The sequence below is a fragment of the Bidens hawaiensis genome, unplaced genomic scaffold (genome assembly GCF_021521415.1).
Source record: "Bidens hawaiensis isolate Kalapana, Puna unplaced genomic scaffold, B.hawaiensis_p1.1 tig00027998_1, whole genome shotgun sequence".
Lineage (NCBI taxonomy): Eukaryota > Viridiplantae > Streptophyta > Magnoliopsida > Asterales > Asteraceae > Bidens > Bidens hawaiensis.
In genome coordinates, this window is record NW_027494540.1 from 146,700 (window position 1) to 169,793 (window position 23,094).

Here is a 23,094-nt window from a genome sequence, read left to right on the forward strand (position 1 = left end):
TACCAATTTGCTTGTCAGTTGTAACCCTAGTATAATATCTTTATTTAACTGTCATGATTGTTTGCTAACACCATCTTTTAGAGCTTTCATGAGATATTTGATTATTAATATTCATTATTTTTGATGTATTACCTCTATGATCAGTATGCATTCTTACTTTAAATCTATAGTTTACAGGATTCGGTTATGAGCTTGCTAAGCTATTTGATTATTGATAGTAATTATTTAATGCGCTACTTCTTTGATCAGTATACATTCATACTTTAATCTACAGTTTACATGATTACAATCATGAGCTTGCTGAGTGAATTGATTATTAATGTTTATTATTTAATATATTACTTCTTTGATCTGTATACGCTCTTACTTTAATCTACATATTACATGATTTGTAAGTTGTAGCAGTCAATCAAGGGCTAAATTGAGATCAATATCTTCTATTCGTGTGACAATATGGGAAAGGGAAATGAGAAACAAAGAAGAAAGTCAAAGCCCAAGAAAATGGAGTTTGTCGGCTGGGCTTCTACATCTTTAATCAAATTCCTCAAATCAATCGGGAGGGATATTGGGAAACAACTCACTCATCATGATGTGACTTCCATCGTCAACGATTATGTGTGTAATTTTGATCTTCTTCACCCTGAGAAAAAGAGAAGGGTTGTTTGTGATGAAAGGCTTCATGCTTTATTTGGAAAGAAAGCGTTTCCTAGAGTTAAAATACATGAATTCCTGAGTTCACACTTTGCTATAAACCGTGAGTCTTCTTCTGAAGATGATCGTTCGTATGATTCAGAGGGATATTATGATGTTACTATAACATGCAAGAAACAAAAGTTTTCTAGTCAAACCGAAAAAGAATCCGAGACTCTGTTAAGCAGATTTGCAGCTATTATTCCTGACAATATAAAGCTGGTGTATTTAAAGAGGACTTTAGTTCAGGATCTTGTTAAACAGCCCGAGCTCTTTGAAGAAAAGCTGTTAGGTAGTTACATTAGGATAAAGTCTCATCCGCTGGATTTCTCTCAAAAGAACTCGCATCAGCTTCATCCTGTTACAGGTATAGTTTTGTTTAGGTAATTTACTAATAGTCAAAATATTAGTATTGGTTTTAGTATAGATTGTTTGTAATTGTATATGTGTTTCTGTTTAGGTAATTAGCATAAGCCCTTTAACTTCATCCAAATTCGACTTTTTTGCTTAATAATAAAAATGGTGTATTGTATATATGGCATATATATTTTATTCCTTATTAATTTGTTTTTTATTTGATAGGGTATTATTGTGAAATCACACAATATTCAACAGAAAAATTGGATGATGTTAAAGGGATGTAGTTGATTGAGACAAAAATGAAACAAATTGACTAAAGAAGTCAAATTTAAACTTTCGGACTAAAATGGTTATTTTGGTCAACAACAGGGACTAAAACTGTATTTAACTCTTCTCTCTATAAGACTATAGGTGCATTGATTATTTATTAAAATTTCAAAAATGGACAAAAGGTGTGATTGACATCAGTCAGAAATATTGATCTTAATTGTAAATGTATATCTGTTTAAGTAATTTACTAATAGTCAAACACATCATTTGATATCCATGAACCATAGCTTGTTATGGCGGTATTTGATTTTGAGCATGGCTTTGTTTTGGTAATCTATAAAGATAACTTGTTTTGGTATGATCTTAATTGTAAATGTATATCTGTTTCGGTAATCTATAAAGATTATATTCTTATTGCGTTCTTTATTATTATTATTATTATTATTTGAAGAAACACTAAGCGAACCCTGGACAGATTATAGATAATCTGGGGGTTAAGTAATGTTTCCCACGAGGATGAGGTCTAGCAGAGAAGGTTGTTCTTCAGGGGACCTGCAAAACAGACACCGTAAGCTCGTCACTGAGAAGGGGGGGGGTTCCTCCTTGTGACCACCCTCCGGCGTGAGAATCAGACTAGATTGCTCTGAATATAAGTGTATATTAAGAGATTGCTAGATAAGATTGAGATATCAGATGATGTCCTTACCATTCCAAGGTGTTGGAGTATTTATAGCCGAAGGTAGGTTTCCTAGAAGGTACAGCCGGCTGAATAGTATTCCTGTTCCACCAACAGTGGACTACGCACAGGCCATGCTGGTTGGTGGATAGGCTACGGCCAACAGTAAAGGTCGGCTGTATACTGTTCCTTTACTGCCGGCTACGCACTGTTCCACCAACTGTAAGATGTGCACGTCCCATCGTAAGGGTTGGTGAGTAGGCAGCGGCTAATAGTGACAAACAGTACTAGAGGGTGCTCCTCCTCGTATTGTAGTCGGTGAGCTGTCACCCTGTGATTGGTTCATGGGCTGCTCTGGTCAAATTGTCTGTTCCGCCCATACCTTAGTAGGTATAGTACGAAAGACCTTCCAGAAGCATACGGACTGGCTCATTTAGGCGGGAGTATTCCCGCCTTGCTCATTCCTTCATGTGACTACTGAAGTAGCTAATGCCTTGTGCGTGTAGCCTTGCTGTTAGTGCGGGTAGCCTTCCCTGATGGCTTGTATCCGCAGCTGCGGGAACAGGCGGGGTACTTCACCATTGGGAGGCTTTCCCTGCGGGTACAGCTGGCGTACTGCGCGTAAGGTTCTTTGAGCATGGTGGGTCCTGCTGGAGCAGTTGGTCATTGCGCAGACGTCCCTGTTCAAGGTGAGTCTTGCGGGTCCAACTGGGCTCTGCTGGGACCTACCTCTTCAAGTCCCCCCAGTCCAATGTTCTTCTCATGAATTATTAATAAGTGAGGTGAACTTTTGGACTTAGCAAGGGGTTTTGAAAAGGGTTTAGTTTTTAGGTTTTCCGTGGTGATTATTCCCGCGGTTTTCCTGATGTCACGCAGAAATTCCCGACTTTTCTGCTTGATCTTTGGGTGTGAAGCGGGTCGGCTTGTAACCTCCTCGCACGTCAGGAGCGTTGACTCCCACTTGTGTGGATTCTCCATGGGGTCTTGGTAGTTTTCAACATAGTGATCAATTATGCTAAAACCACCAATTCCATCTTGGAGTTTCAAACAATATAGTTCTCTACGTTCCCGTCATGCGGGGATGTTATTCCCGTTTCCGCAAGCATGGCCCAGAAGATCCTTCTTGGTTTGAATTCCCTGCAGAGTGCTAAGTATGTGAAGGGTTTTGCCTTGACACTGTACCCGCACTTGTCTTACGGTTATTTTACTTCCAAGGTATTCCTAGCGTCAATTCCCTGCGGGTGCTAAGTATGTGAAGGGTTTTGCCTTGACACTGTACCCGCACCCGTCTTATGGTTACTTGGTTACCAAGGTAAGGGGTATTTTCCCGCTTACTTTTGAATCTTTTTGAATTTTGAATTTTGAAATTCGAAGAGTTGGTGGAAGGATAAGAACAGTCCAAACCTCTGAAACGTCGTGCGACGGTTTCTTCTGACTGTGTCAGGACGTGCAGGAAGTTATGGTGACGTGACAGTACATGGTCATTCCAGACGCTTTTTCAGGCGCGTGGGCCTGATTTTTCGGGCGCGTGGCCGCGAATTTAATGGTATGCGTCCTATCAACAGCTGTTGCCAGCTTGCTTTTTGCCACGTGTCATAGTTTCATTGTACCTTCGATTTCTCTCTCTTCCGCATTAAATGCATCGCATTAATTGCGATTAGTATATAAAGGGGGAGAGGGTTCTTTGTAATCCACACTTTCACTCTTCTCTTCATCTTCTAAGCGATTTCCGGCGAATACTCACCTTTTCAGGCAAGCATTCTCCCGAAATCGTTTTCTTCTTTCTTTTGCAAGATGTCGTCTCGTGATCTTGAATATACAGCCGATGACAAGAGTACTGCTGGCGAGTGCCAGTGTGCTCTGCCTGGCGATCTGTACCAGTACGTCGCCAGGAAGTTCATGCTCGAGTCTCTCGAGCCTGAGTTTCCTGAACCCCATCAGACTGTGTACGATGCCCCCAGAGGCAAGATCGGGGTATATGCTGCATTCTTTGTTTATGGGAATCTTAGGTTCCCATTGACAAAGTTTGTTTACCGTGTCCTTGAGAGGCACGGTGTTCATTTGACCGAGTTGCACCTCATGGCGATCGCCAAGATTCGCCACTTCGAGTGGGTGTGCCGGATTCTGGGCGTTGAGCCCTATGTTGACCGCCTGATGACCTTCTACACCTGGAGGTGCATCCAGGGGTGGTATACGTTGATAACCCGGATAAAGGGTTTGAAGATTTGCGCAACCGAGCGCAGTCTTCGCGCGTGGAAGCAGGAGTTCTTCTTCATATCCGCTCGCGCCATCCCCCTTGCCATGAAGTTTAAGAACGGGCAGGCTCTTCCCAGCCTTCACGCCTCCAACTACGAGGAGGCGGAATGGTTTTCGAGGATTTCCCGGGTCCAATCTCCGGTTTACCGGTTTGCGGAGTCCGGGATGGTGATGTTGGGGATGAGCCGGGTGTGGAAGGCGGCTGATGCGCAAAAAATCCCAATCGTCCTTGAATACGGTTCGAACTCTGTTCCTTACGGTATGCTTTGTTTCCTTTTTTTGATTTTGAATTTCTTCTAACTTCTTTCCTGTTTATTTCAGAGGGGAACGACTTGCAGTCGCTCCTGAACCCGCGGGAGGCTGACGGTCCTGCTCGGATGGGTACTCGCGCTCTAGACGAGAACGAGTTGCCCATCCTAGAACAAATTGCGGATCGGTTCGTGGAGGTCTACCCGCTAGGCCACGAGATCCTGAGCGCCAGGCGGCCAGGTAAGGCGCTATTCAACCCTCGACCCCTCAATGTTGAAACCTCTGCTGGAATTCCTCTAATCGTATGTTCTGATGAGGAATCCGCAGATGGTCCTCCGTTGGTGCGGAAGAAGAAGGCTGCCGGCGGGAAGGGAAAGGAGAAGGTGGCCTCCACTGCCGATCCGGCGCCTCGGTCTGATTCGGAGACCGAGAGCGAAGAGGTGGCGGGGAATCCCAGTGGTGATAAGACCACCGCTCCGGAGGCTGCGACTGTCACCTCCGGAGAGCCCAAGAAGACGAAGGTAACCGGCGCAAAGAGGCCGGCTCCATCGGGTTCGTCCCCGCCTCTCCGTACCTTTAGGCTCAAGAAAACCCGTAAGTACAAACTTCCTGTGTTTTAACTTCATAGCTTAATATCATTTAACACTTATCTTCTTTACGCAGGCGTGGATGTTGACGCATTCCAGGGTGGAGCGCAGAGGAGTACCTCTCCGCCAATGACGGTAGGCTTGGTCAGCCTACCTGAGGCGTCGACCCAGGCGCCTGCGCCTGCCTCCGCTGGTTCAGTTGCTCACTTCTTTGAGCCGCTGTTCCAGCTGAAATGACGTCACCGCCGGCCGTGAGTGCGATTTTTACAGCATCTTTCACCGAGCCGGCGGTTACTATTGCTGCGGACTTCGCGGCGGCTACTACCATGCCCCCGTCATCGGCAACGACGGCCGATCCATCAGGTACGCATGGGGCTTCTCGCCAATCTCTGCCACCTTCCCATCTGCCTGACCTCTTGGATGGATTTCCCTTGGGTTCAGGTGATGGGTTCGGCGGCTATCGGCCTGTTATTGACCCTAAAGGTGCGTAGGGTTCTTTTGGTCCTTTTCAAACTTTTTTATCATCTTTTCCTAACTGCTTTATGTTTTTTGCAGTGTCGGATTCCAATGAAGTGTATGTTCCACGATGGAACATTCGCCGAGGAACAACCCTTCGCACCCCTGTGGAGTGCGTGGAATGGGCTCGTCACGCTGCTCCCAGTGGTGCGTTGGGGGAAGCCATGGCTAGCTACCAGGAGGGTAGGCTAACCAATGAGCTTCGGGTTCTCCTGGCCCGGATGCAGCCGCGCGTCGAGCTGCTTTTTCGTGAAAACGACAAGTTAAAAGCAGCTCGCCTTAAAGAAGTGGCTCAGGCGCGGGCTGTCCGGGAGGAGAACCAAAGGCTTTCCGCAGTGGCTGCGGAAAAGGAGAAGGCCTTCAAGGCCATCGAGGTTGAAGTTCAGGCTCGACTCGAGGCCCGTTCCAAGGCTGCCCAAGCTGTTAATGAACAGCTTCGGCTGGCTAAGGAAACTGCAAGGAACGCAACCGAGAGGGCCACCAAGGCTGAAGCTGTTGCTGAGCCTCTACGCGTGGAGAATGAAGAGCTTAAAGCCAAATTAGAGGCTCTCCAGCAGGCTCATGATGCCTTGGCGATGGAAGACGCCAAAAAGCTCCAGGAGATCTTGGACCAGAGGGGGGTGCTTGACCATACTGAGCGGAAGCTAAAGGGCGTCGAAGAGGCTGCGGCTAAAGAAGTGTTGCTTGCCAACCTCAACAAGAGTGAAGCCGAACGCGCCCGTAACGAAGCTCAAGCTGCCCTCCAAGAAGCCCTGGTTGCCAAGGAATGGCTTCTTCGAGAAGCGTTGTCTCAGGTATGTTTTCACGTCTTCACGCTTTTCTTTGTAGATAGAAAAGGTTCTGATACTTGTATTTTTTTTCTTTGTAGGTTGTGCATCGGGTCTTCTCAGAGACGTCTTATGACGATGCTATGAGCGCAGCCCTCAACGCTTCTCATGAGGATGGGGAAAAGGCCGGCTTCCTGCTTGGTCTAGGGTTCGTTGAGAAAGGCATCCCGCCTTCCAACTTCCCTTTGTATGATGTGGATACTGAAGCTATTTACGACCAAGCAGTGAACCAGTATGCCGCCTTCCCGCATCCGGTGGTGGAGAAGGTGAACGAAGTCGCTGCTGCTGATGATGGGCTAGCTATTCTTAAAGCCTTCCTTGAACCACCACGCTCTACTGATTGAGCGGGTCCAAGTGGAAGTGGTCCTGAAGCTTGATTCTGAAGATCCCTTTCCACCATTAGCGTAGATTTTTGCTTTTGTATAGCTATCTTTGTAATATTTGAATTTGATGAAATAAAGATTGTGTTAGTTTTTTGCCTTGTTTATTTTACGCATGTTTTGATCTAACTTAGCAATTTCTTTAGTACTTAGATAAGTTAAATTTTTAACGTGGTAAATTATAAGTTTGTTTCGCTTCCTCTTTCATGATTGTGCGGGTATGACCGTCACTTACACTTAGTAGGATGGCTTAACTTACTTATATCTGACCTGCGTGGAAGTTTTCCTCATCTTTTCCTTTGAAATTTTCTAAGTGTTCAGAATAAGTTAACCTTTGAACGTGGTAGATGATAGGTTGAAGTTTTGCTTCCTTGTTCGTGATTGTGCGGGTAAGACCGTCACTTGCACTTACAAGGATGGCTAAACTTTACTTACATCTGACCTGCGTGTAGGTTTTCCTTAAAACTTGAGATTTTTAGCGTTGTGTTTATGCGGGTTTTGCCGCCTTCCACACATAACGACTTACTTCTTCCCCCATTTATGCGGTGAATACCGGCACATCAGTGTGGGAAGTTCATAAGTATAAAGGTAAGGCTATCAACACATTGTGAAAGGAGAATCATTTCCATTAGAAGTGGCTCTAGGCCTTTTCTTTACAAGTTTGGAATTGATCTACATATAACATTTGCGTAATTGAGCTCCATTCCATGTTCTTGGGATGGGAGTGCCATCGAGCCTTTCGAGCCGGTATGCGCCCTTTCCCAGGACTTCTTTGATAATGTATGGCCCTTCCCAGACCGGGGCCAGCTTTCCCGGGCGTTCTTGGTTCGAAGCCTCGTAGTTACGCAGTACGTAGTCTCCTATATTGAAGTTGCAGAGTTTTACCCGCGTGTTGTAGTACTTTTGCATTTGTCGCTTGTAGTTCTCTTCACGCACTGCGGCTAAGTCTCTGCGTTCCTCGGTTAGCATAAGGTCCAACCGTCTTTCCGCATCATTGTCTTCTGGCTGAATCAAGACCCTTGGTGAGGGTAAACCAATTTCGACCGGGACCATGGCTTCAGTGCCATAAGTGAGACTGAACGGGGTTTCTCCCGTACTGGCCTTCTTCAGCGTTCTGTTTGCCCAAAGGACGTGCGGAAGCTCGTCCACCCGGCCGGATCTGTGTTCCAAGAGTCTTTTCTTGATGCCTTCGACGATGCTCTTATTTGCTCTTTCCACCTCACCGTTACCTTGTGGGTGTGCCACTGAGGTAAAGGTGTGGGTGATTTGAAGTTCTTTGAGCCACTGTTGTAGCTTCTTGTCAGCAAAGTTGGTGCCGTTATCGCTCACCAAATTCTGTGGAAGTCCAAAACGACAAATAATAAATTCCCAAATAAATTTTTTGATATGTTTCGCGGTTGTTTGGGCTAAGGGTTTTGCTTCTATCCACTTGGTGAAGTAGTCGATGGCTACCACTAGGAATTGAACATTTCCTGCTGCTGTAGGAAATGGGCCTGTCACATCGATGGCCCACTTCTGAAATGGCCATGAAGAAGTGACTGGAACAAGTTCATTCTTCGGGCGGTGCGTGTTGGGTGCGTAAAGCTAGCAAGACCTGCATTTTCTGATATATGCCAGTGCATCCGTATGCATCCCGGCCAAAAGTATCCCGCGTTGTTTAGCTTAGCTACAACAGCGCGGGGACCTGCGTGTACTCCACAGATGCCTTCGTGTACTTCCCTTAGGAGGTAGTCAGCATCTTGGTTGTCCACGCATCTTAAGAGTGGGCCAAGAAAGTTACGTCTGTAAAGGATGTCATCGATGAGTTGATAATTCAGTGCTTTACAGCGTAGTTTTCTTGCCTGTGTTTTGGATTCTGGTAGCGTACCTGCCGCAAGGTATTTTATTATTGGTGTCATCCACGTTTCCGTGCCGGTTTGGATGACACAAATTTCCTTGTGCGGGACCGAAGGTGCCTCGAGGAGTTCAATGCGGATATCCTTTCCTAAGTGGGTGAAGGCTAATGATGCAAGCTTGCTTAACGCATCCGCAGATTTGTTTTCACTTCGCTTGACGTGTATGACTTTGCAGTCGTTGAAATCGCGCATAAGGGATTTTGCTTGTGCGAGGTACAGGGCCATTTTATCGTTCACGGCCGTGTACGACCTGTTGATTTGATTGGCTACCAACATGGAATCCACGTGGGCTTCCAAGTTTTTCACCCCCATCTTACGCGCAATTCTCAGCCCAGCCAAGAATGCCTCATACTCGGCTTCGTTATTCGTAGTACTTGGAAAATCCAGTCGAATAGCGTAAGTGTATTCTTGGCCTGCTGGGTTGGTTAGTTTCAGCCCTGCGCCTGAACCCTCGTTACTGGCTGCTCCATCAGTGTAGAGTCGCCAGACATCATTGATGTCTTGTGCTGGAGAGGGTTGAGCCTCTTCCTGGCACTCTTTTTCCCGCGATGCAGGCACTTCTGCAATAAAGTCGGCCAGAACCAGGCCTTTTATGGCTGGTCTTGGCTTATACTTTATCGCGTATTCCCCCAACTCAATTGCCCATTTGGCTAGGCGTCCCGATAATTCGGGTTTGCCTAGAACGTTTGCAAGTTTGAAGTTAGAGAGAATGGTGATTGGGTGACCCTGGAAATATCGTCTTAACCTGCGTAAAGCGTGTAGAAGTGCTAAGACTAATTTTTCGAGGGTAGAGTACCGGGTTTCTACGTCTGTTAGAATACGGCTGACATAATAGATTGGCATCTGGATGCCTTTTCGCTCTACTAGCAGGACTGCCCCGGTTGCTCTATCTGTTGCGGAAAGGTATAGGATTAACTCCTCTCCCGCTTTTGGTGCTGTGAGCGTTGGGAGTTCGATCAAGCGTGACCGAATCTCCTGAAAAGCTGCTTCCGCTTCTGGTGTCCAGCGGAAGTGCGTTTTCTTTAAACAGTTTCTCAACGTTGACACGAAAGGAAACGACTTTTCTGCGTGGTTTGCCAAAAAGCGATTAAGTGCCACTAGTCGTCCATTCAGTGTCTGAGCCTGTTTGATGGTAGTAGGTGATTCCATTTTGATAATGGCTTCGACCTTTTCAGGGTTCGCTCTAAAGCCATCTTAAGTGACGATGACCCCCAAGAACTTCCCTTCTTCCATTCCAAAGGCACACTTGCTCGGGTTGAGCTTCATGTTTATCTTCCTGAGCGTGTTGAAAGTCTCTTCGATGTCTTTCAACATCGCTTCTGGGTCAGGGCTTTTGATGACCAAGTCATCCATGTAGACTTCCAAGTTCCTCCCAATTTGGGCATGAAACTGGTTGTCCATCAGGCGTTGGTATGTGGACCCGGCATTCTTAAGTCCGAATGGCATCATTTGGTAACAAAATGTGCCATCGGGCGTCCGAAAAGCGGTTTTGTCCTGATCATCAACGGCCATGTGGATTTGATGGTACCCCTTATACGCGTCCAGGAAGCATTTAAGGCGGAACGGTGCCAACGAGTCCACCTTAAGATCAATTTTGGGTAACGGATAACAATCTTTGGGGCATGCTTTGTTCAAGTCCTTGAAATCTATGCACATGCGCCATTGTTTGTTATTCTTCGGTACCATAACGGGATTTGCAACCCAAGTTTGATATCTACTAACGCGTACGATGGCTGCGTCAAGGAGTTCCTTGACTTGGGTTCTACACGCGTTAGTTTGTTCTGGCCCCATTACTCTGCGCTTTTGTACGATCGGCGTAACAGCCGGATCGCATTTGAGCTTATGCTCTGCCTTACTTCGGGGTACACCAGTCATGTCAGCTGGTGTCCACGCGAAGATGTCAGCGTTTTTTGTAATAAGCGCTTGAGTAAGGTGCGTGTGGGATCAACAATTGTTGGGCCAATGGTGACGGCCTGGTCAGGGTACTTGCCGTTGAAGGCCCATCTTTCTGGTTCGGTGATGGTTGGTTTAGCCATCTTTGGTTTGGGTTTAGATGAGACAGATGCGATGCATACCTGGGGAATGCCGGTGATCATCGCTACACCCTCAGCTGTTGGCCATCCCATCATGCCGTGGACTGAGGATACCACGGCGTTGAATCTTGCCATCCCGTCTCTCCCGAAGAGGATGTCGTATGTGTGGTGTGGCTTCCTCATCACGACAAAGTCCACATCTTCTGTGCGGGAGTGTTTCCCATCCGTAAGAGTGACGGGGAAAGATAGGATACCCAGGGGGTGTTTGTGCTGCCATCAAACCCTTCCATCGAGGCGCAGATCGTTTCCAGGCGTTCCTTGTCCTCGTCATCTAGCTTGTCGAAGAATTGCCTGTACATCACCGTTGACGAGGCGCCGTTGTCAGCAAGAGTGCGAGAAGTGATGTAGTGCCCCAGCTGGCTTTTGATGACGATAGGGCCTTCTTTGCTGGGTCCTCCTGGCACTCGCGGGAAGCGCACCTCAGCTTCCTTCCACGCACATGGTTCTGTCGTTCGCCTTTTTCTTTCTCTGATCTTACCATGAACCATGTTGATGCTGATGTCAACGGGCTTTCGTCCGTTGCCTCGGTACCGGTTGTCGTTTCTTCCTCCCTTCTTGATTGATGCCACCAGGTGTGCCAGTCTTCCATCCTTGACGAATGCTTCAATAATATCCTTCAAGGATGTACACTTTTCCGTACTATGACCTTTTGTCCCGTGGAAGTCAAAGGATTTACTCTGATCCGCATTAGGTCGCTGCCGGATCATTGGAGCCTTTGGCCATGGTAGCTTTTCAGTGGCAAATATCTCCGTGACGCTTTTGGTGAGTGGCGTCCACCGGTGCTTTTGGCTTGAAGGGTGTGTGTGATTTCTTCCACCAACAAGAGGGTGGGAGCTGGATGAGGTGTCAAAGTTTACCCTTGACTGCCAGATACCTAGCTTCCTTTTTTTGTTCTGCCGGGCGATCCGAACATTGTTCTCTCTTGTCCTCTGCGTGTAGAGGTGTGTACTCTGGGGAAGATCCCTTCCCAGTTGCTTCTCCGTCTCGGCAAAGCGCTTTGCCGCCGTCATGATGGCATCCCATGTTGATGGCATGCCATCCTTACCCGTCAATGTGCGGATAAGCTCTGGGTATTCGGCGCCTTGGATGAAAGCGGCGCGAACAAGATCTTCACTTATGTTGCCGAGACTTAGCTTTTTGGAGTTGAAGCGGGTGATGAAGTCTAGTAAAGATTCATCCTCCTCTCTAACGCAGTTGAGGATCGTCCACTGTTCTTCAGTATATTTCCTCTGCTGGCTGAAGTGCTGGCTGAACTTATTCTGAAAGTCCGCCCAATCATAAATGTGGTGGACCGGTAAACGGTCGAACCATGCCCTGGCCGCTCCAACCAGAGTCATCTGGAACATATAACACCACGTGGGTTCCGTCCAGTTACTGACGGTTGCCCCCGCAATGAATCTGTTCAAGTGGTCGTCCGGGTCGGATAGACCATCATAAGTGCCAATGTTAGACATTTGTTTGGCACTTCTCGGGGCGATTGCTTCCGCAATGTCCCTTGCGAACTTTGACTTTCCTGCATTTGTAGCAGTTGGTCTAAAGGTTTTGGAGAAGTCACGCGGGTTTCTCTCCGCATTTGTTGGTTTAAAAGCTTCCCCAAAATTCCTTTTTGGTTGGAAGTCCGTTTCCTTACGCTTCCCTTTCGCCTTATGGCGAGGGTTTGCGTCGGTATCGGATTCTTCCCTCTCGTCGTCTGAGTACTCGCACTCACTGTTCATATTGAGATGTTGGCGAGTACTGCCGAATTCGTCAGCCTGTTGAACTGAACGCAAGCGTTCATCCAATTCAGCTTGGAACTCTCTCTGACGTGCTTCGGCCCACGCCTTCACTTGATCTAGTGTTTGGCGAGGGACCCTCCTCGTATTGTTGTCGGTGAGCTGTCACCCTGTGATTGGTTCATGGGCTGCTCTGGTCAAATTGTCTGTTCCGCCCATACCTTAGTAGGTATAGTATGAAAGACCTTCCAGAAGCATACGGACTGACTCATTTAGGCGGGAGTATTCCCGCCTTGCTCATTCCTTCATGTGACTACTGAAGTAGCTAATGCCTTGTGCGTGTAGCCTTGCTGTTAGTGCGGGTAGCCTTCCCTGATGGCTTGTATCCGCAGCTGCGGGAACAGGCGGGGTACTTCACCATTGGGAGGCTTTCCCTGCGGGTACAGCTGGCGTACTGCGCGTAAGGTTCTTTGAGCATGGTGGGTCCTGCTGGAGCAGTTGGTCATTGCGCAGACGTCCCTGTTCAAGGTGAGTCTTGCGGGTCCAACTGGGCTCTGCTGGGACCTACCTCTTCATTATTATTATTATTAATTTTAATATTAAATATTAATATTGTTGTTATTATGCAGCGGTTAAAAATGTACCTGGAAATGGTGGCTCGTCTGAAGAAATCCTTCTTCAGGTTCAACACATGATAAAAGATGTACCTATACGCATATTATCTGATGACGACTTCACTAAGGTAACAATAAAAAGATTTGAAAATAAAAATGAAAATTATTTCATAGTTGTTTATTCTGAATCATTCATTTCTTGTGCAGGAAGAAGTTGACAATTTATGTCAACGAGTTAAGGATGGTCTGATTAAGAGGCCTACTGTTGTAAGTTTCTTGGTGTTGTTCATTCTCGTATGTGGATTGACTCTATGATATTAATACTTTTTATTAATTATAAAACTTTCCTTGGTAGGTGGAGGTTGAACATAAGGCTCGGATGTTGCATGAAGATATAACTAAACATGTAAGTAATTCCATCTAAAATAAATTCTCTTAAGAAAACTTGCTTGATATCATGATTACCTGACAAAAAATTTAATATCAAATTTACCCATTCGAAATGCTTAAGTTTTATATCTACCCATTTTATTTGATACGAGGTTTAATATGACGACTATACCCTTCTCTTTCTCCTTACACTAAACTCTTGTTTCCTAATGCAAGTTTTAAGGGGAGGGTATGCATGCCATAAATTTGAAACCGGGATTAGTATCAAATAATACCCATTTAAAATACTTAAATTTGATATCTACCCATTTCATTAGATATGGTTTATAATATGACAACTATACCCATCTGTTTCTCCTTGCAATTTAAACTCTCAAATCCTGATGCAGGTATAAATGTCATAAATTGAAAACGGGATTGATATCAAATACACCCATTCAAAATACTTAAATTTTATATCTACTCATTTTATAAGATACGATTTTGTAATATGACAATTATACCCTTCTCTTTCTTCTTACACTCAAAACTCTCGTATCGTAACATAAGTTTTAACAGGAGCGTATAAATGTCATACGCTTGAAAATGATATTATATCAAGTTTTGAGGGTTCATGTTTCATATTTGTAAAATTTTTATGGTTTTCTGATTATTCTTTTATGTTTTTATATTTGATAAGCTTACTGATCTGTTTACAGTGGATTCCGGCAGAACTCAAATATTTGCGATGCCTCATTGACCGTGCCAATGAGAAGGGGTGGCGCAAGGAATATCCTTTCATCATAAAAATAAATACTTTTTTTCATTGATATATGTTGATAATAAGTTGAAGTATAAATCAATAATATCACCATTCAATAAGATTATAATAAAAATGAACTCATATTAGATGTTTGGGAAACCTTTACTTGCTATATTACACTACATGGTTATCTAGTAAAAATGAGGCCGCTTGAAACGCCATCAGAGCAGTCAAAGTTGTTGGCAGAAGTACCGAAGGTGACTGCTGATGTATTAGAGCCAGAATGTACTTCACCACACGAACAATTAGCAGATATACAACAGTCCAATGATTCACCAGTCTTGAACAATAAAGATGTTTCACATCCAACTGATGATTTGGGAAAAGATCAGATATTGCCATCCCATGATTCTGCTGCTGAAGGTATTTAATTTTATAGACAAGGGCATTTTGGTCAATTTACTTATGATTAATGGATGGGTCAAATGGAAAATTGGTTAAAAGGGAAACTGTTCAAAACTTCAAATGTTTGATAGGCAACCAAAGGGTACTTTTAATGCTTACTGTTCCTAAATCATTTTTAATATTAGATTATTGCTTTAATAATATGGTTTTCTTAATCATATTTAACACATTCACTTCTAAAAATACACAAAAAAGTCATCAAACTAATTATTTATATTAATCTCTAAACTTGTCTAAAGGCGCGCACTTTGAATTATGTATTTTAAATACGTATTTATTAACTTCTCGATTAATCAAAATAAGATTGTACAATTTTATTTTTTATTTTTGAAAAATGTAAATTACCACTTTATCAAAATTGGGAGTTAACAAATCATTATTTTATAAAAAACCTTATAACTACGTGCATTTTAAACAAGTTTAGGGACTTTAATATACAAAAATTAGATTAGTGAATTTTTCGTGTATTTTTACATATATTTTTTTTTCAAAAATAAGATACTGTATTTGTTTCTTTTAACTGTATTTATATTCAAAGTCATATTTTTTATGTTTGTAGAAGATGAAGTGGTAATTCTTGATGGATTAGATAAAAATGTCACAAAACCAAGCAAGAGCGTGGGTCCCGAAGAGCAACGTCTGGAAGACAAGCCAATGCCCGAGACCAAGAGTTCGGGTCAAACACTTGACTGGTCAAACTTGATTGAACTAAGTGACGATGAAGAGGAAACGCATGAGCAAGTGGACGAGGATATATGGTTCTACCGAGACCCACAAGGAGAAATACAAGGGCCATTTTTAAGAACCTCGTTGAAAGGATGGAGTGATGACGGGTATTTTGGGCCGGATTTTAAGGTTTGGAAAGACGGGCAGCCACCCGACTGTGCTATCTTGTTGACTGACATACTCTGAAGCAATCTTAGGAATTTGAATTGTAGGAGCTGCTGATTTCAGTTAGTTATGGTTCTTTCTTTTGTATTGTGGCTCAGGTTATTTTGCTTGTTATTATAGTTAAGTTTGTTATACGTTAATTATAGTTTTTGTTGAATATACTTGGTAATGTTGAATAGTTTTGGTTAGTATTTTGGTAAACTAAAAAAATGACGTTGAATCATTTTATAAAAAAGATAATGACTTATGATTTGCATCCATGTATCTAAGGTAATGAGATCACATATCTTGGGTTGACTATTTTATTCTTTGAGATCTAACGTATTAATTTTGGAATACAGGTAAAAAAGAAAATTAACCGGAGAAAGGTAAAAAAGAAAATTAACCGGAGAAACGATAAACGTATACCGCGTTTCATCTGACAACCTCTCACCAAAGATTCATTTGCAAGAACTTATGAAACCAGAAACGACAAGCATATGGTATTTTGAAACTAATACCCTTAGGGCGCGTTCGTTTCATGAAATGGAATGGAATTAGAATTGGAATTTGCATAGGATTTGGAATTTGAGGGAATAGGATTTGGAATCTGAACATTCCAATAGAAATTGGAATTTGAAGGAATTGAAATTCAATTCCATTCTTGGTGTGTTCGTTTGACAAAGGAATTGGAATCAAGTTTTTTTTTTTTTTATCGAGAATAACGGCGGAAACATTTTAGATTTTTTATTTTTTATTTATATTTTGTGTTATGATTTATTAATGATTTTTTTAGGAGTTTCCTTTTAAGATCAAAAACCACTCAAAAGAATATTCAAAAATAATAATAAAAAATTATAATTTAAAATATAAATCGAAAACAAAAAAAGTAAAAAATATCAAAGTATTTTATTCATTGTTCTCGTTAAAAAAAATCGAGAAAAAATTCCAACGAATTCACTTGAAATCCTTCACATTTTGGAATGATTTAGAATTCCATCATTTAAATGTATTTAAAGGAATTGAATTCCAATTCCAATTCCTTGACAACGGAACGCATCAAAAGGAAATTAAGATTCCAATTCCAACGAAACGAACACGCCATGTCATGGGATTTTAATTCTAATTCCTTTGAATTCCCACGAATTCTGTGAAACGAACGCGCCCTTAATGTGACATTGACAAGTTGATGAAGTGGATGCCAAGAATAAAGGGTGATTCTTTCTAACCTATACGTCATATACCAATCATTTAACAGTACGAGCATTATTAGCCTCACGATCCTGAGTTTAGGGTGAACTATGTTACGTGCCCTGTTTCCACATAATAAATTATTTTATTGAGAATTAAGTCAAGTAGTTGGTAGTTTCTACATTATTTAACATAATATGGGTTAAAAGGTAGTAGGTAGTTTGAGTTTTGGTCTCTATTTTATTATTCAGGTATGCTTGGATTATAAATGAAATTAGTCTAACGAGAGAGACAAAAGTAGTAACTATCTCTTATTAAAATAATAATATTATAAGTATGAACAATAAATAATTGTGAGATAATTGAAGTATTATATTTAGATTTTAGAGATGAAAAATGTTAATATTTGAAGTTAAATATTTTGATTTTTAAACTTTCTCAACTATTAACTTTGAAAAGTGAATTTGATGATTCCTTTTAAACCATTTTATCAACTCTTCACTTCCAACATATCTATATTATTAGTTAAGTGCCCATTCTCCAATCAGTTACATACTTACATTCACTTCTAATATCAAGCTAAACTTTTGTAAACCCAAGTTTGTAATTGGGGATGAAGGATAAAGAAACCAAAACAATAAATTAAACCGCTCCAATGCAAACAAGTGTTAATTGAGTCAGGGTAATTGATTGTTTAGGTTGTTATGAACTCACACTAGTTATTGCTCATATTCACAAACAAACATTAAACTGGTCATAACAAAACACAGCCCGAACACGACAGAGAATGGGTTCTATATGACACGGCACTAATAAATATATTGGTCGGGTTAGGGTTGAATAATTTCCATCCGACACTATTGACACCGAGTCAAGTATCTTGAAAGCTCATTGTTGGCTAGTTCTTCTTTACCTATTTTGAAATACACATGTTTTCTTATCTCCTAAAGCGATTAGCTTGGTCAATGCATTATTTCAGTTGGTTTATTGTGATGTTTCCAGTTTCTTCTATAAATGGTTTTAAATATTTCATTATGTTTTCTTATTTAAATCATGCAGTGAAATACTTTCTATTTTTTTGGATGTTGACTTGTTGAGTATGCTAAGGCCTAGTTTTATGATTTTAACTAAAACACTTCGATCCGATAATGCAAAAGAATATCTCAATAAGGACACAGAACTCACACATCTCTGTCCTGTGCATCTTACCTTTAATTTCATAGGTTATAACTAACTAATCTCTCGTTGGTGCAGGCATGGTTTCTAGATCAGTTTGGAGTTCTTCACGATGGAAAACAACCTTATCCTGGTGCTATATCCACATGTATGTTATCGCCCTTGACATTTTGGTAAGGAATGTCAGTTAAACTTCCATCATTATCCTCTCAAAAGCATGCTATTCATCTAAAAGTGAAAATACTAAGTTTCTTACTTTTCCAACAGTGGAAAATCTGGCTGCTGGTGGGGCCAAAATGATTATTATTAGCAACTCATCAAGACGCGCTTCAACAACTTTGGATAAACTAAAATCTCTTGGTTTTGATCCTTCACTCTTTGCTGGAGCCATCACTAGTGGAGAACTAACGTATCAGCATCTTCAAAGGTAGTTAAACACTTAAAAAACTCATATTCAAAATATTAATACATAAAAAGATAAATTCACGTAATATGAAATATATTATGAACAGGAGAGATGATCCCTGGTTTCAAGCACTAGGAAAGACCTGCATTCACATTACATGGAGCGACCGCGGCGCAATATCACTTGAGGTAAACCCTGTAACAGTTTATTACGATATTTTTATGTTTCTAATTCAAGTATATTTTAGAGTTAAGTGCCATTTTAGTACATGTGGTTTGTTCAACTACGCAACTTTAGTACCATTTTTGAATTTATTGCAAATGGCTACTTCACGTTTCTCAAACTTGCCATTTTAGTACTTTTTTCTAACCCCGTCTATTTTTTTCCGTTATGGGGTGTAAACTAGTAAATTCATTTATTTTAATACATTAAAAGTTTGCTTCAAATTAAATAACTACACCAGCTCTGACTATCCTCAAATCCTCAAGAACCATAGTTTTCAAATTCTGTAATTGATCTATGAAATGCCCCCCGTTCATGGAAATTAGCAGAGGGGTTTTCACCACGGTAATAAGAAGAGTTGATTTAACATAAAATGATACCTAGGTGGCTAGGTGATGTTGAATTGGCAGGTAGCAGGCTTGATCGGAGTTCTAGACGCGACGGTGAGTTCCGATTTGGTCATACAGAGGGTGTTGAGAGGAATTAAGGGAATGGGTGTGTTCGAAACCGATAGACAAGTGTGTTAAGGGGTCTTATAATGTTCGATCTAACTTGTAACGGGTTCTGATTGATTATCATGAAGTGATGGTTTCAAGTTTGTTCAATCCGAGTCCGTGATATGTTAAAAGACGTAAATTAATGATTGCAATGGCCTTTGAATACGTTCGGCTTGCATTTGACTAAATAATTTAACGATTAACAAGGCTATCCATAACCGATTTTGAAGCCGGAGATGTGGCCGGAGGCAGTCGGGAAAACGGGAGAGAAAGGGGGGTGGGGGCTGTTTGGTTTGGGATTTGACACCATTAGTCCCTAGGCTTTTAAATTGTTTAAAAACTACACAAAACTTTAACAAAAGGGGCGCGTTTGATTAAAAGATATGATAAAATAAATGAATTTACCAGTTTACCCCTGACTTAACTAACAAAAATAGACAAGGTTAGAAAAAGGTACTAAAATGGCAAGTTTTAGAAACGTGAAGTAGCCATTTGCAATAAATTCAAAAAAGGTACTAAAGTTGCGATTTGAACAAAACACAGGTACCAAAATGGCACTTAACTCTGTATTTTATATATGTTATTATATTGTTGCAGGGCCTAGGGCTGCAAGTTGTGGAAACTGTTGACCGAGCTGAGTTTATTTTGGTTCATGGTACTGAAGCTTTGGGGCTTTCGTCTGGTGACTCGGTTTCTAAGAAGCTTGCGGAGCTCGAGAAGATTCTAGAACAATGTGCAGCTAAAGGAATACCTATGGTGGTAGCAAATCCCGACTTTGTGACTGTTGAGGCTAGAGAACTGCGCATCATGCCTGGTAAACATGCTACTCTTTTTTTGCTTGATTCTTTTGGGGAGCATGTATAGCTTTTGGTTAAGTAGTTGGCAAATTCTAGCTATTTAAGAAGCTAGTACATAAAAAGATGAAAACTTGGTTTGTAAAAAGCGCGCTTGAGGTGGTGCCTCATGCCCATCTGGGTTAAAGCAGTCAAACTTGGTCCAAATTAGTCAAACGTAACATGGTCAAAATTGGTCAGAGTTGGTTAAAATTGTTCAAACTTGGTCAAACATGTCAAAATTGGTCAAACCTTGCCAAACATGGTAAAAAAAATGCTCAAATATGGTCGAAATTGGTAAGATTTGGTCAAAACCGGTCAAGTTTTATCAAACATAGTCAAAATTGGTAAAACAGGCCAGGATTGGTCAAATGTGGCCAAAAATGATCAAATGTGGCCAAGATTGGTCAAATTGGTCAGACTTGGTGAACACTGGTGAAACATGTCAAAAGTGGTAAAAGTTGGACATAGTTGGTCAAAACTGGTCAAACATGGCCAAGGTTGGTCGAATTTGGTCAAACATGGTCACAATTGGTCAAACTTGATCAAAACTAGGGTATGTAGGAGGCTGATTGTAAAAGAAAAAAAACAATGGATGAATAGGTTATGAACGGTTCACTTGATAGAAATGCTTATATGTAAAAGAGACGCAGCTTCTGGTTGTACATAAAGCTTATTTGGTTGTGCATCGATCAAAAAGCATTTTGGTTGTTTTTTAGGTACATTAGCATCTACTTATGAAAAGCTGGGTGGTGAAGTAAAGTGGATGGGTAAACCGTATCCGATAATTTACAAATTTGCTATTGCTATGGCGGGAGTTGATGCATCAGACTCAATTGCTGTTGGGGACTCGCTACATCATGACATTAAGGGTGCAAATGCATCCGGGATTGAATCTGCATTTATTACTTGCGGTATCCACTTAAGTGAACTTGGACTCAAAGAATTTGGAGAGCCTGCTAACCTGTCGTCTGTGCATAATCTTGCGTTAAAGTATGATGCGTATCCATCATACGTATTGCCTTCGTTTACATGGTGATCTTGATACAGGCAAGTCATATGTACTTCCGAGGACGCGCGGGCAAGTTATTGGAGGTCTGAGATTGGAAGAAATGGCTGGTTTGATAATCTATTCTTTCTGCTCACGGAGTGATATTGAATTTTAGTTGTTGGTATACATACATGAATACATGCGACGTATGTAGAATAACAAGTTATCTTTCATAAAGCATGTTTCTTCAGATGCAATAAATTAAGAACTTTGAAAGTTTGCTAAAAACTTGATACATTCAATCCCATCTTTGAATGCTTTATTCTGAGTCTATGGGTGTGTGGTTGAGGATCTCTCACCGAAGTAGTCGTACGTGGAGAACAAATTGCAGAGTGAACATCTCACTAGTGACGTGAGAGGAATAAGCATCCTCACGCGCCCAGTGGCGAAGCTTGGACATACATATCGAGGGAGCCGGACTTAATATGTATTTAAAAAATTCATAAACCAGAGGGGACCATGCTCAAATTTTCAGGCAAAAAATGGATAATTGTACACTATGTTAAAAAATTTAGGCCAGATAAGGATAAATTTACATTAATGAAAAAAAACGGAGGGGGCCGGGGCCACCCCCGGTCCCAACTAAGCTACACCCCTGCACGCGCCTCACGTTGCATAACAATCTTTTCCTTTTTTTTTTTTTTTTGTTTTGGGTTCTCTCTCTACATAACCCTCTATATTTCACCTTCAACTATACAAACATCCTTACATAACCTTACATTTTCAATTTATTACCCATTTGGGTATTTACATATTTTCCCTTCCTAAACTTTGAAATTACATATTTCTCCAAACCATGTTTAAAGAGCATTGTACATTTTGCATTAAAAACTTGTATTTTGAGGAAATATGTAATTTCAAAGGTTTAGAAAGAGGAAATATGTAAAAATCCCTAAATTTAAATAGAAGGCTGATGTGAATGAATCATCCAACCAAAGTTTGTTTATCAGGTGTTTTTGGTATAATTTTGTTTGTTGGGTGGTTTTTTGGGCAGCTTGGTGTTTCCTGTAGGTTTTTTCGGGTAGTGGGTGTAATATTGTGGTTTGGCTAGCTCCTTACTAGGCTTTTGTTTAATGATAATAAAATTTTTTGTTGGTCGTTAAAAAAAAAAGCTAGAGACTAGTTTTACTTTAACAATTTAGATGAATACACATGGAAGCTTTGAACATGATGGTTTAATTTGGAAGGTAATTGCATTAAGTTTCATGGAAAGATGCATTTCTATTTAAAAACAAAAAAATACAATTTATCTCTACTCTTTCTTAACTCTCCTTACAAACTGAGAACTATTAATCAGACATGAATGAACCAAACCCGCATCATTTCTACTTTCTTCTCACATCGAGGAGTTGATGGCTGCATCTACGTCTTTTGTTACAATGACCATCACAACTTTTATCTCTATATCCACCTGTCGTTGCCACCATCCACTGTAACTTTGCCAACAAAGGCAAGCTATGCTTCACGATGGCATGCAACCGGCCATTTAATGTATTTAGTTTTTTCCCTTAAAACTCGGCTCAATAACCAGGGAAACCACGCCCAAAATTACGGGCGACAATTAGACAGTGGCCTCCAACGTAGGGACAACTTTATGCGTGTTGGAGATAGTCTAAGGGTTGGAGATAGTCTAAGGGGTGTACTGGTCCATCTTGACGAGGTTTAAACTTCAATTAAAGTTAAATTTTTTGTTGTCTTTATAATTTCTTTCCTTTTAAGAAAGCACACGGTACAATAAAAACTATATGATTTCATAGCTTCTTTTATGTTGTTAACATTGTCCACCAAGATTGAGTGGTCTATGCGTAATACCCTCATGACGGGCATCTTCTTATTTATGGTCCTAACACCGTGCAACTAAGTGGATCCAAAAACATTTTCCTATGAGTTCAATAGTTTTTGGTGCTTGGATTTATTTCTATCCGGTGTCCAAATTTTTAGGCCGGGTTTGGGCTCGGCTTTGTTTTTAAAAAGATACAAATAACCTTAAATACACAAATTCAACAGAATCAACATATAATTCTAACTATAAATATATGATTTTTAATTTTTAATGTAGCTTTAACATATTAGAATTACACGTAAATGATAAACATAATTTTGTTTTTACTCATATTTGGATTTAA

The 23,094-nt window shown here is 41.4% G+C and overlaps 1 protein-coding gene, 1 long non-coding RNA gene and 1 pseudogene across 3 annotated transcripts; all 3 read left to right on the forward strand.

Moving 5' to 3' along the window:
* Positions 1 to 453: 453 nt before the first annotated feature.
* On the forward strand, positions 454 to 15,670 carry LOC143576115 (uncharacterized protein At5g08430-like; annotated as a pseudogene). The gene is made up of 7 exons (XR_013142893.1): positions 454 to 1,057; positions 13,141 to 13,253; positions 13,333 to 13,392; positions 13,481 to 13,531; positions 14,214 to 14,284; positions 14,436 to 14,680; positions 15,285 to 15,670. The product of XR_013142893.1 is annotated as an uncharacterized protein At5g08430-like (transcript).
* A 2,365-nt stretch (positions 15,671 to 18,035) lies between these two features.
* Positions 18,036 to 18,562, forward strand: LOC143576128 (uncharacterized). Its single transcript, XR_013142898.1, has 3 exons — positions 18,036 to 18,107; positions 18,227 to 18,386; positions 18,472 to 18,562. It is a non-coding gene; the product is annotated as an uncharacterized LOC143576128 (long non-coding RNA).
* Positions 18,563 to 18,902: 340 nt separating this feature from the next.
* Positions 18,903 to 21,108, forward strand: LOC143576116 (uncharacterized). The gene is made up of 4 exons (XM_077060297.1): positions 18,903 to 18,932; positions 18,998 to 19,105; positions 19,682 to 19,898; positions 20,637 to 21,108. Exons 1-4 carry the CDS (start codon positions 18,903 to 18,905, stop codon positions 20,954 to 20,956), a joined length of 675 nt encoding a protein of 224 aa, XP_076916412.1. The 3' UTR covers positions 20,957 to 21,108.
* Positions 21,109 to 23,094: the final 1,986 nt, after the last annotated feature.

Excerpts from the sequence above, each read along its gene's own strand:
- LOC143576116 (XM_077060297.1), top strand. The coding sequence starts at position 18,903 with ATGGAAATTAGCAGAGGGGTTTTCACCACG. Across the intron at positions 18,933-18,997 it reads GCAGAGGGGTTTTCACCACG|GTAGCAGGCTTGATCGGAGT; the intron begins GTAATAAGAAGA and ends TTGAATTGGCAG. Across the intron at positions 19,899-20,636 it reads AGAACTGCGCATCATGCCTG|GTACATTAGCATCTACTTAT; the intron begins GTAAACATGCTA and ends GTTGTTTTTTAG.